The sequence below is a fragment of the Chiloscyllium plagiosum genome, chromosome 18 (genome assembly GCF_004010195.1).
Source record: "Chiloscyllium plagiosum isolate BGI_BamShark_2017 chromosome 18, ASM401019v2, whole genome shotgun sequence".
Lineage (NCBI taxonomy): Eukaryota > Metazoa > Chordata > Chondrichthyes > Orectolobiformes > Hemiscylliidae > Chiloscyllium > Chiloscyllium plagiosum.
The window spans coordinates 67,943,060-67,957,121 of record NC_057727.1 but is presented as its reverse complement, the minus strand read 5'-3'; the positions used below and the strand labels follow the sequence as shown (position 1 = coordinate 67,957,121).

General features: G+C 43.5%; 1 protein-coding gene across 1 annotated transcript in view; it reads left to right on the top strand.

The window, feature by feature from the left end:
* LOC122559165 (protein SSUH2 homolog) overlaps window positions 1-13,331 on the top strand; it is a 55,439-nt gene extending 42,108 nt beyond the window's left edge. The window contains exons 11-13 of the mRNA XM_043708539.1: window positions 4,422-4,527; window positions 8,120-8,227; window positions 11,197-13,331. Of these exons, the coding sequence (XP_043564474.1) occupies window positions 4,422-4,527; window positions 8,120-8,227; window positions 11,197-11,340 (358 nt within the window). The 3' untranslated portion in view covers window positions 11,341-13,331. The remainder of the gene's footprint in view (window positions 1-4,421; window positions 4,528-8,119; window positions 8,228-11,196) is intronic.
* The last annotated feature ends 731 nt before the right edge of the window (window positions 13,332-14,062 follow it).

Here is a 14,062-nt window from a genome sequence, read left to right as displayed (position 1 = left end):
GCAGCATCCGAGGAGCAGGAAAATTGACGTTTCTGGCAAAAGCCCTTCATCAGGAATGAGGCTGGGTGCTTCCGGGGTGGAGAGATAAATGGGAGGGGGGTGGGGCTGGAGGGAAAGTAACTGAGAGTGCAATAGGTAGATGGAGGTGGGGGTGAGGGTGATAGGTCAGAGAAGAGGGTGGGAAGGAAGATTAATAGGTGGGACAGGTCATGAGGATGGTGCTGAGCTGGAAGGTTGGAACTGGGGTAAGGTGGGTGGGAGAAGAAATGAGGAAACTGGTGAAGTCCACATTGACGCTCTGGGGTTGAAGTTTCCGAGGCGGAAGATGAGGCGTTCTTCCTCAGGCGTCGGGTTGTGAGGGAGCGGCGGTGGAGGAGGCCCAGGATCTGCATGTCCTCGGCAGAGTGGGAGGAGGAGTTGAAATATTCAGCCACGGGCGATGGGATTGATTGGTGCCAGAGATGTTCTCTGAAGCGCTCTGCGAGTAGGCGTCCAGTCTCCCAAATGTAAAAGAGACCACATCGGGAGCAATGGACACAATAAATGACGTGTGGAAGTGCAGGTGAAACTTTGATGGATGTGGAAAGCTCCTTTGGGGCCTTGGATGGAGATGGGGGCGGGGGGGGGGAGCTGTGGGCACAGGTTTTGGAATTCCAGTGGTGGCAGAGGAAGGTGTCAGGAGGGGAGGGTGGGCTGTTAGGGGGCGTGAATCTGACCAGGTAGTCGTGGAGGGAACAGCCTTTATGGAAAGCGGATAGGGGTCGGGAGAGAAATATACCTCTGGTATTGGGGTCTGTTTGTAGATGGCGGTTCTACAAACCCATCGACTCCCACTGTTATCTGGATTACACCTCCTCTCACCCTACCCCCTGCAAAAATGCTATCCCTTAGTCCCAATTCCTCAACCGTATCTACTCCCAGGAGGACCAGTTCCACCACAGAACACATCAGATGGCCTCCTTCTTTAAAGACTGCAATTTCCCCTCCCATGTAGTTGAGGATACCCTCCATTGCATCTCATTGCACCTCCACCCTCGAACCCCACCCCTCCAACCGCAACAAGGACAGAACCCCTCCGGTCCACACCTTCCACCCCACCAACATCTCATCATCCTCTGCCATTTCTGCCACCTACAAATGGACCACATCACCAGGGATATATATTTCCCTCCCCACCCCTATTCGCTTTCCATAAAGACCATTCCCTCAACGACTACCTGGTCAGGTCCACACCCCCTAACAACCCACCGTCCCCTCCTGGCACTTTCCCTGCCACCGCAGGAATTGCAAAACCTGCGCCCACACCTCCTCCCTCACCTCTGTCCATGGCCCCAAGGGAGCCTTCCACATCCATCAGAGTTTTACCTGCCCTTCCACACGTGTCATATATTGTATCCATTGCTCCTGATGGGGTCTCCTCTACACTGGGGGGACAGGCAGCCTACTTGCACAGCACTTCAGAGAACATCGCCGGGACACCCGCACCAATCAACCCCACTGCTTTGTGGTTGAACATTTCAACTTCCCCTCCCACTCTGCCAAGGATATGCAGGTCCTGGGCCTCCTCCACCACCACTCCCTTATCACCCGATACCTGGAGGAAGAATACCTCATCTTCTGCCTTGGGACCCTCCAACCCCAAGGCATCAATGTGGACTTCACCAATTTCCTCATTTTTCCCTCCCCCCACCTTACCCCAGTTCCCACCTTGCAGTTCAGCACTATCCTCATAACCTGTCCCACCTGTCAATCTTCCTTCCCACTTATCAGCTCCGCGCTCCTCTCTGACCTATCACTATTACCCCCACCTCCATCCACCTATTGTATTCTAAACTACCTTCTCCCCAGCCCCACCCACCTTCCACTTATCTCTCCACCCCTGAGGCCTCCAGCCCCATTCTTGATGAATGGCTTTTGCCCGAAACGTCGATTTTCCTGCTCCTCAGATGCTGTCTGACCTGTGCTTTTCCAGCAGCAGTCTAATCTTGACTCTAATCTCCAGCAATGCAGTAATCACTTTTGCCTGGCATATTTTTAAGGTGAGAGAAGAGAGATTTTTGGAAAAAAAACCATGTGGGGCAGATTTTTTACAAAGAGGGTCAATCGAATGTAGAATAAACCTTCTGAGAATGTGGTGGATGTGGGTACAATTACAACATTTAAAATATATTTGGGTATATACATGAATAGGAAACGTTTGGAGGGATATGGACCAGGAGCAGGTAGTTGGGACTAGTTTGGTTTGGGATTATGGACTGGTTGGAATAAAGGGTCGTGCTTCCATGCTGTATGACCCTAACTCTGTCTAATTTTCTGACTTTCCACCTGTCATTACACACCTATTTGCCTTTTCTTTACGTTTAATAGTATCCTTAACCTTTCTAATTAACCACAAATGGTAGATGTGTTCCTTGAGATGTTCCTTACTCATTGATTGTACACTAACCTGTGTATTCTGAAATAACCCCTTTAAATGTCCACCAGTGTATCTCTATTGAACTTTCAGCTAATTTGCCAATTCACTTCAGGCAGATTTGCTTCTATATCCTCATAATTGCCCTTATTTCAACTTTTAGAAAAGTCTCAGACCCATCTCGCTCTCCCCAGAGTTAATATAAAATTCAATCATATTATGATTGTTGCTACCTAAGGCCACCTTCACTATGAGATTGTTCATTAGATGTGGTATTTTGTAATCATAGGATTAATATAAAAACAGAAAACGCTGGAGAAACTCAGCAGGTCTGGCAGCATTGTGGAGAGGGAAACAGTTAATATTTTGAGTCTGATATTATTCTTCAAAGGTTCTAGTTCTCAAAGGGTCAAATTTGCCCTTCATGTCTTTTTTAAATCTCTCACCTTAAAAATGTTCCCCCTCATCTTGAAGTTCCCCCATCCTAGGGAAAAGACAACTACCACTAACTCTATCTATACCCCTCATTATTTTATAAACTTCCATTAGATCGCCTCTCAACCTCCTTTGAAAGAAGTTCCAGCCTATCCAGCGTTTCTTTATAACTCAAACCGTCCATACCCAGGAACATCCTGGTAAATCTCTTCTGAACCCTCTCCAGCTCCTATTTTCAATGTTTCTCTATTGTTTGTATTCTCCATCATGAAGATTGATGCAAAATACCTAATCAATTCATCTGCCACATCCTTACTTTCCATCCTAAGGATAATAATTAATCTGGTTCCTCCAGCCTTTTCTGGTCTTTTTTCAGATTTCTAACATTCAAGGTAATTTGCTTCCATTACCAGGTCTACTTTGGCCTGCACTCTGGTGTTCTGATTCTAGAACATGCACATCTAAGAAATTATCCTGAAAACATCTATGAACTCTTAATATTCCTCATACCTGCCTATCTGACCTTTCCAGTCAATATGTAGATTAAAAATTATGGTCATCACCTTGCCTTTCTGATAAATTGTTTACTCCTTTATGCTCCAGCCAACTGTGTTGTTAACTGCTTGTGGTCTGCACAGCACTCCTGCAAGTGACATCAGGCCTTTGTGCTTAAATTGCTTTCACAATGTGGTTTGCTAAATTTAGGTTGTCCCCGACTATTGTGTGACTGCCATCTTTAACTGACAGAACAACCCCTCCTCATTTTTTTCCAGCTTCCTGTCATTCCTAAAGGTTATGTACTTATAAATATTCAGCTCCCCAAGTCGTGTGATCCTTTAAGGTTAGAGTGGTGCTGGAAAAACACAGCGGGTCAGGCAGCATCCGAGGAGCAGCAAAATCGACGTTTCGGGCAAAAGCCCTTCATCAGGGTTTTTGCCCGAAACATCGATTTTCCTATTCCTCGGATGCTGCCTGACCTGCTGTGCTTTTCCAGCATCACTCTAATCTTGACTGTAATCTCCAGCATCTGTAGTGCTCACTTTCGCCCATGTAATCCTTTAAGCCATGACTCTGTAATGGTGAGTAATGCAAGTGGACGATTGAACTTTTGAAAATGCCTTGAGCTAACCCTTACATTCAAGTGCGTGTACAGTGTTACATAGGCTTCAGGCCTCAGTGCAGTTGTGCTTTAACGACATCCCAATCATAATTTGACTCCACAGTTATTAAAAAAATGAACTAAATAGCAATAAACTGTGTGTATGTATATACTGGGTTTAAACAAAACCAAACTTTTGTTTGGTTTTGTTTAAACCCAGTATCCACACATAAAGGCATTGCAGTCCTTCAACAAAGAAGTCGAGACATAGTAGCTCCTGCCCATATTTGTTGAGGATAGAATGCAGGACAACAGATCAATATTTGCATCCAGGCTGTACTATGACAATACAACTTCACTGAAAGAGGGAGGTTTTGATACATGCTTACTGTTTCCTTTCAAAGGGCATGGCTAAGCCTAACCTTTAGCTACACTGCACTGAAAGAAACTAAGTTATACCTTTTCCTCAATCAGGAAAAATAACATCTTCGAAAAAATTGCTGATCAACAAAGTGGACTTCCTTTGGACCTTTATAACAAAATGGCAGGCCAGAACATCTTCACTGATCAACAATACATGGTAAGAAAAGGCATTTTCTCTGCAAGCTCAGCATTATGAAAGGTTGGACCTGCAGTTGCTGAGTGAGTTTATCAAATCAGCTGCAGAGAGATCAAAGGGCTGGTTTGTGTGGGAGATGAGTAAAGGACACTCCTAGAGTACAAACTGAACATATATACACAAGAGCAGGAGAAGGCTACTTGGCTCCTTGAGACTGTTCTGCTATTTAATAAGGTCATGGCTGATCTGATAATAACTTCACATTCCCCTGACCTTTCACCTCTGTGCTTACCAAGAATCTATCCTTCTCCACCTTAAAAATATTCAAAGATAGTAATTCCACCACTTTCTTTCCTTTTTCTGAGGCTGTGTTAAACCTGACCGAGGGGAACTTGATGCTGGTATGGGTTCACTGTCCTGAATGACTACAATCTTCGCAAAGGAGCTTCGATGTTGAGGGCAGGCTATGCGCTCAGTCACTGTGCTTGAGGGTTAGAGACACCCCTCAGATTGGACCAATGGTTATGTTAATACTGATGGATTCAGTGATGGAAAATACATTCAACATTGAGGTGGAATAGATAGATAGATTCGCTCTTGTTGCAAATGATCATCGCCTGGCATTCATGTGGCAAGAATGCTACTTGCCACTTTTGAGCCCAAGTCTGGTTATTTTCCAAATCTTGTTTTACATTTGAACTCCTCCTCACTGTCTGAGGAGTTGTGAATAGTGCTGAACATTGTGCATTCATCAACAAACATCCCCACTTCTGATGTTATGATTAAATTAGATCAGATTCCCTACAGTATGGAAACAGGCCCTTTAGCCCAACAAGTCCACATCGACCATCCACAGAGAAACCCACCCAGACCCATTCCCTTACCCTATAATTACCCCTGACTAATGCATCTAACACTATGGGCAATTTAGCACCCAATTCATCTGACCTGCACATCTTTTGGATTGTGGGAGGAAACCGAAGCACCCAGAGGAAATCCACGCAGACACGAGGAGAATTGCCCAAGGCTGAAATTGAACCCGGGTCCCTGGTGCTGTAAGGCAGTAGTGCTAACCACTTCAGCCACTGTGCCGCCCATTGGCGGATGGAGGGAAGGTCATTGATGAAGCAGTTGAAGCTGGTTGGGCCTAGGACATACTCTGAGAAACTCCTACAGAGATATCCTGGAGCTGAGATGACTAACCTCCAACAACCACTATAATCTTTCTTGGTGTCTGGTATGACTCCAACCAGTGGAGAGTTATCCCCCTTTTTCCCAAGAAATGGTTGGAGACATTGAATACTGTAAAGGCTAAGGGCCCTGACAACATTCCAACAATAGTACTGAAGGCTTGTGTCCAGAACTTCACAGTCCCCTAGCCAAGCTCTTCCTATAGTTACAACACAGGCATCTCCTTGACAATGAGGAAAATTTCCCAGGTAGGTTTTGTACATTTAAAAACAAAGGATAAATCCAACCTAGCCAATTACTGCCCCATCAGCGTACTCTCGATCATCCATAAAGTGTTGTAAGGTATCATCAACAGTACTATCAAGCAGTAAATGCTCAGTAATAACCTGCTCAGTGACCCCCCCTCCCAGTTTGGGTTCTGCCAGGGTCACACAGCTCCTGACCTCATTACAGCCTTGGTTCAAACATGGACAAAAGAGCTGAATCCTCAAGGTCAGGTGAGAGTGGCAGCTCTTGACATCAATGCTGCAATCGATCGTTTTGCATCCAGATCAAACATTTCTTAATATCACATGGAGTGAATCTAATTTGCTGAAGACTGCTGATGCTGGGGGACCACTGGAGGAGACCAAGATGGATCATTCACTTGGCATATCCGGCTGAAGATTGCTGCAAATGTTTTAGCCTTATCTTTTGCGCTAATGTGCTGGGCTCCCCCATCATTTGAGAATGGGGATATTTGTGGAGCCTCCTTCTCCTGTGAGTCGTTTAGTTGTCCACCACCATTTGACATTGGTTGTGGAATTTCTTCGCTCTATCACTTGCTGCTTATGCTCTTTTTGACATATAAGTAGTCCTGTTTGTAGCTTTGGGGATTGGAAGATACATGTTCCTGCTTAAATTATTAATATTTCAGGGACAATGAATATTTTTCTTGCTTTATTTGGGAAAAGAGGATTTCACCCCTTATCCCATGTCTCTATACAGTCTGGTCTCTGCTTATTTCATGGGATGTGGGAAGATGTCATATGTATTTTGTTTATTGATTTTTGAAGGTTTTTAAAGGTTAAAGGGACTTTCAGAGATTTGTGGTGATTGCCATTCATCATTTGCTCAAGAAATATCATTATTATTAGTAATTTTTTTTAACTATTCAATCTTTGGATGTAGATGTCACTTATTAGTTCAGTATTTTAGCCCAAAGGGCAATAATGAATCAACCACGTGGCTGTGAATCTGGAGTCACAATTAAACCAGGCCAGGTAAAAAAATGACAGATTTCTTGCCTGAAAGGACGTTAGTGAATCTCATAAGTTTCTGTGATAATTGACATTGCCTAAGTGGTCGCCATTATGCTAGCTCTTCATTCCAGAGCTCCATTTAATTCAAATTCCACCACCTGCCATTGTGTTTCTTTAAGAAAGTAAGAATTACGGGGCAGGAGTAGGCAATTCAGTCCTCGAGCCAGACCCACCATTTAATATGATCATGGCTGATCCCATCTCAGCCTCAAATCCACTTTCCTGCCTGCTCTCCATAACCCTTCAACCCAATGCTGAAGATGTGGGAAGATGTCATATGTATTTTGTTTATTGATTTTTTTGAAGTGTTTTAAACTTTTCCTCAGTACATTACTGTATCCTTTCTGATTGGGATTTGTCACTTAAGGTTTTTATTTCAATCCTGGCTGAACTGTACAGAAACATAAGCACTTCATCCAAGTTAACACTGTATTAATCTGCTGAGAGTGTGGAGTCCCATCTTTCAGTTGAGACATTAACCCGTAACTCTATACCTTATGAAGGGCTTACGCCCGAATCGTCAATTCTCCTGCTCCTTGGATGCTGCCTGATCTGCTGTGCTTTTCCAGCGCCACATTTTCTGACTCTATCTGTCCTGTCAAGTGATTGTGAAAGATTCAGTGCCACTGTTCACTAAAGAGAAGGGTATCTCATCTAGTGTCCGAGCATTTAGCTCTCAATCAGTGTTGCTCAAACAGATTATCTGGTCTTTTTTTCTCATTGCTGTTTGCGGGAATTGTGTGTGTGGCTGCTGCATTTCCTTCACTATATATCAAAGTGATGACTTCTTTGATTGGGAGGATCTTTGCGATGTCCTGAGGAAATGATAAGTGTTAGATAAGGACAAGTTATTTCTTGCTTTTGGTCTTTCCCCTTCTTTGACCAAATACTGGAGAAGAACAAAAATATAAAGTAAACATTTGCTGGGCTCTTGACATCTCACAACTCTCTTGTCTCATTCGGTGTGATAATGATAACGTCTGTAAATTTAACAGATCCCAAATAAATTCGATTGAATGATACAGGTGGTGATTTGTGCATTTGGATTTTGAACCGTGGGTTTGACATTCTGAATTTATAATAGTCTTTGTGTTCCTACCCTTCCTGTTTTGTCCCCTTAGGTCTATCCTATAGTGGGATTTCCAGAGAATCAGATTAATCATGCCTCCCAGCTAGCCATCCAAAAACATCAGAACGAGCTGATGAGAACCTCCCACATAATCCAACAGGTGAGTTTATGAAACTACGGCCAGAACCTGCAGTAATTCATTATGAATCTCTGTTTCCAAATGGGAGCATGATTTGATTCAGATGTTTTGCGTGTGACCTTTTTCGATCTGTTGTTGCATTTGTTTCACGTGTAACAGCTGAAATCACTGCATTTCACCACTTGGGACAAAAGTCCTTTGGTCAGCCTTTTCAACTTTGTGTCAGGTTCCTAACAACTGGCTCCAAGTCCATGTCAATGAGCTGACAGTATTGTTAAAGGGAAAGGCCCTGATTGACCCAGAATTAGATTTGGCACTCAGTCAATTATGCTAGGCACAGGGAGAAGGTGGGAAATAGTCTTGGAGGGCAGTTTTAAAGGCAAACAGCTTGCCTTTACCTGGATAGTACGTTTTTAGTACATTTCACACCTACCTTCTCCATGTAAGAGCTCCAGTACTCTCATTGCTAACAGAAAGTATCCATTTAATTCCAACCATTGACTAATGGTGGCACTTACCAAAGAAATTTTGATCAGTTGGGTCAATGGCCTGAAGAGTGACAGATGGAGTGTAATTTGGATAAATGCGAGATATTGCACTTTGGTAAAACAAACAAGGGCAGGATTTGTACAGTTAGTGGTATGGCACTGGAAAATGTTGTCGAATAGAGAGACCTAGGAGTTCAAGTACATCATTCTTTGAAATTTGCTTCGCAGGATGGTTAAGAAGATGTTTAGCATGCTTGCCTTCATTGGTCAGACCATTCAGGAGAGGATTTGATGACATATTGAGGTTGTATAGGATGTTGGTGTGGCCTCCTCTGATCTCTTATAGGAAGGATATTATTAAACTGGAGAGGGTTCAGAAAGATTTATCAAAATGTTGTCAGGAATGGAGGGTTTGAGTTATAAGCAGAAGGTGGATAGGCTGGGACTTTCTTCACTGGAATGGAAGTTGAGGGGTGAACTTAGAAGTTTATAAAATAATGAGGGGACAGAGATAAGTGAATAGCAAAGATCTTTTCCGTAAGGTGAGGGAGTTCAAAACTAGGGTATATATTTTTAAGGTGAGAGGAGAAAGATTTACAAACAGCATGAAGGATAACTTTTTTTTACATGGAATGTGGTTCTACATGGAGAAGGTAGGCGTGAAATGTACCAAAAACAGGAGGCTTCCTTGACTCATCCTTCCTGCTCTCCTTGTGGAATGATCTTCCAGAGGATGTGGTGGATGTGGGTACAGTTACAACATTTAAAAGGCATTTGGATAGGTACATAATAGGAAAGGTTTGAAAAGATGCAGGTCAAACATAGGCAGGTGGGACTAGTTTAGTTTGGGAACATGGTCGGTATGGACTGTATCGAAAGGGCCAGCTTCCATGCTATATGACACTACGATCTCTGTTTCACATTCCCCAGCTCCTCCACCTCAAGTCAGGAAAATGTACAGGCTGCTGTCAGCTCTCATGCTGCTTCCCATATTGCCCTCAGTGTTGCCACTTCATGATGTAAAAGTGTTAGGCTTAAAAAAAACACTGACTTCTAAAATGGAATGGATGCACAGTGGTTCAATATATCCACAGCCTTCTCACCCCTCCTCCCCGCCCCACAGCCTACACTCACCTCTTTGTTTCCCATTTGCAACACCACAGGAAGATGACTGATAAATAATTTCACCCACTTAAAAATGTAGAAGCAGGAGTAAGCTTTTCAGCTCTTTGTTTCCTGCCTGCCAACCAGTTCTCTATTCATCTTACTGCACCACCCCCTATCCTATGCTCTTTAATTTTAAATGCTGTTTGCATACATTAATTTGTAGCTTTCCTTCCCATTCCTCTTTAGCCAGCCCAAGGATCTGTCCTTAGCCCCCTCTTGTTTCTCATCTACAGACTGAAAACACAGCATTAACTTCCACATGTATGTCAATGATACCCAGCCCTACCTCATCATTACCTTTCTGTACCCCTCCCACATCTCCAACCTGTCAGGCTATATGTTCAGCATCCATCCAGCAACAAAAATTTCCTACAGCCAAATATTGGGAAGACCATTGCCGTCAGTCCTGATCTCAAACATTGTTCCCGAAACATTGACTTCATCCCAGTCCTGAGTAACTTGCTGAGCTGAACCAGATTGTTGGATGCCTTGGGGCTATGCTTAATTCCAGGATCAGCAGTGAATCACGTATCTACACCATTGCTCAATCCCATCTACATCCACCTCTGTAAATTTGGCCTGCATCCAACCTTGAAACTCTCATCTCTCCTTTGATATCTCTAGACTTGATTATTGAGTCTTGGCTCAACTCGCACCCTATTCTACCCTCCACAAACTGCTCTGCAGAATTCTACCAGCTATTGCCATGGTGCACCAGCTCACCACCCCTGTGCTCATTAACCTACATGAAAAATTAAGGAATGCCTTGTCCTTTAAATTCTCAGCATTATTTTCAAATCCCTTTATAACTTCATTCCTTCCTGTCTCTGTAGTCTCATCCATTCTTACCCTGCCCTTGAGGTATCTGCACTCATTGAATCCTGGCCTCATCATCACCCCTGATTTTTGAAGACTCTGCTATTGGTTGCTACATTTCCAGCTGCCCAATCACTAAGCTCTGGAAAGCCTTTCCTAAACCTCCCCATCTTGTACAAAAATCCTCCTGAGATATGAACTGTTAACCCAGGTTTTGATCTCCTTTATATCTATCAAATTTTGTGTGATCATGTCCTGGTAAAATTCTTCAGACTTTTTACTCTGTTAAAGGCACGGCATAAGTGCAAGTTATTGATTTGCAACTATAATGGTTCACTGTGTGAGTATTGAAATCATTATGTGCTCAATTGTATCTGAAGTAATGCACACTGTAAATTTAGCTTCTGATCAAGTCTGCTATAAGCAGGCTCGATCAGAAGCTAAATTTACATTGTGCAGACTCCAGTTAGGAAACTCTGAAAAATGCCACTAAATTATTAAATTCTGTCTTCTTGGCAGCGTCAGACGATTGAGTTCATTCCAATTACTCAAGTGTTCTACGAATGGAAAGGAATAGAATACAACTATTTCACATGCGGTACGGAAAATAAAGTGTATGCCCCAGACTATCCTGCAAAGTGCTGCTGCTGCAGCATTCTGTAACCATACCAAGTCAAAACTGCTGCTCCTACCTACAGAATGTCCACACAACAGCCAAGATGCAGCAGCTCACTACCAGCTGCTTAAAACCCAGCTCTTATTCAGCAAGTTGTTGGTGAGTTAATTCTGCCAAACCTATGCCAGTTTCTCCAATCAGTAGTTGATCATCACTCTAATAACTAAGACAATGGACCAGTCTCCGAGTCTCTCCATGGTTTACTGGTGGATTACCCCATCCAATGAGTCCTTGATTGGGCTGGCTCCTGTTCAGACGGTGATGTCTACCGTAATAGGAATGGGTACTACAGTTACAGTTAAGGAGTGTGACAGAATTACTAAAGTTCCAGCAGTGACCCAGTGACCTTTGGGAGTGCAGATGTATTGTGGAATGTTTGGTCAGGCTTGGCTGTATTGGCCCCACTCAGGTAAAAGGACTGGCAGCATCTATGCTCATTGTTTCTGAATGGGGATATCTCTCCAGTAACTACTCGCTCCCATTATAGAATCGGGTTCATTTTATAAAACTTAAGCTTCCAATCTGCGATCTCTGTTCTGCTTAAACACTAACTCTGTCTGTTGAGACTTTGCAATGGAAACCTTGCGTTAGTTGTATGTCAGTTGCATGCAAGTAGAAATTAGTAATTGGGGTTTCACTCGAGCATATAAAATACCACTGGTGAGTTAGGAGGTGTATGTTTGCAATGTTTCATTCTGTAAATAAAAGCAAGACCGTGTAGATTGGCTGAAATATCCTTCTCATGTTCTCCTTTCTGGTGTAGACCACCTTGCATTATAAGATAACCTTTTGTAAGTCACTGTGGAAAGATAATTAGTCCTCAGGAGGTCTGAACCCAGAATAAAGGTTGTGTGGCACATAATATCACTGTGGGCCTGTGCTGTGATGAAAGCAACAAGATGAGATTGAGCAACTGCATTGCTGACTGGTATCTCATAAACATAGAGGCTCTGCATTTGTGCAGATATCCTGAGGGAAAGGAGATATTCCAGAGAACATCACAAATAAGCCTAAAGGTAATTCTCTGCCAAAGAGAGCAAATGGGCTGTTATTTCTGTGGTGAGGACAGACAGGCACTGCGAGCAACTGCAACACAAAAGGGACATTTGTGTTTATGAAGGGAACAGGATAACTACAGAGTATACTTTTGTGCATTTTTTTTCTAGTTATTGAAACTATAATTTGCGTAGTCCACATGTGACATGTTTTTGGCTTTACAAGAATTAAATTCACAAGATCTTCTAAAGAAACAAGACTGAGGACAAAAGACCGACACACAAAACTCAGTGTAGAGAGGGAGAGAGAGAGAGACGGAAAGAGAGAGACACAGACTGAGAGAAAAAGGGACATGCACATACAGACCAATAGAGAAACGCACATTGGCCGAGAGAGAGAGAGAGAGAGACATGCACAGACCCGATAAAGAGAAAGACAGTGACACACTTAGACCCAGTATTGGGGGGATGGCGGGAGGGGAAAGGAGGACAGGAACATAAGGACCAAGACACACACACCAAGAAGCAGAAATTGAGACAAAACATGCAGACTGAGAAAGAGGGAGAAACACACACAGACTGAGAGAAAGACAAACAAAATTAGATGCACAGACCAAAGGAACAATACTGGGGCAAAGTTTGACCGAGATACAAACACATATGCAGACTGAGAGACAAAGATGGAGACACACGCACAGATCAAGAGGGAAAGGTGGAGAGAAGCATTGACCAAGAGAGAGAGAGACAATGACAAACATACAGACCACGAGGGTTCGGCAGAGAGACACATACAAAGTGAGAGAGGAATATGAAGCCACATGCATTCTGAGAGAGAGTGAGACACATGCAGACTGTGAAAGTAAACCAAAAACAGCCAGTCATCTCCCGACCTGATGTCTTTATCTTGGCCTCCCATAGTGTCCCAATGAAGCTCGTTGTGAATTTGAGGAACAGCACTTCATCTTCTTGTTAGACAGTTCACCGCCTCTGTATTCATCACCGATTTTCAAATATCGCCAATCATAACCACACCCCTACTTTGGTTTTGTGTAATTTTAGCTTGATTTTTGGATGGCAGCTAATCCTGCTTCCAGTTGGGCATCTTTTGTTTCTTTACTTGACCTATTGTTAATCCTTTTGCCTTGCATCATCAACCTTTTATCATTTCATCGCTCCCATCTTCTACCATGTCACCAAGGCATTTATTCCATCCTAATCTCTGCCCTGGTCATGACTCTACACTTGTTTAAATCTGTTATAGCTCTAACTGCTCCAGTTTTGATGAGAAGTCATTGACCTGAATCATTCAGTCTGGACTGAACCATGCTCTATTTCAGCAAAGTGCCATTTTTGTCAAGTTTCATGGAGTGTTTCTCTCCATGAGGCCTGGTAAAGTTTCTTGTACTATGGTCCCAAACTTGTCTTATTAACTACTTATCAGCCTCGATGACACTCCTTCTCACCTGATGCTAGCCCGATTTTCTCACTGAGCATATCCCAGAGGTCCTCGCTGCTACAAGGGTAATCCAGGATCCTGGCACTGTCATCATATTTTTAAAAAAAACTATTGTGCTGTCAGTCCAGGGCTGCCCTGCGCAGTTTGTGACATTTGCACCAGGTGTGACGGGGAAGGGGGAATTGGCACCACGCCACGAAAACCGTGAACTGCAGCTTCTGGTGGACAAGGTGGCACAAAGGAGGAATGTCCTCCAGG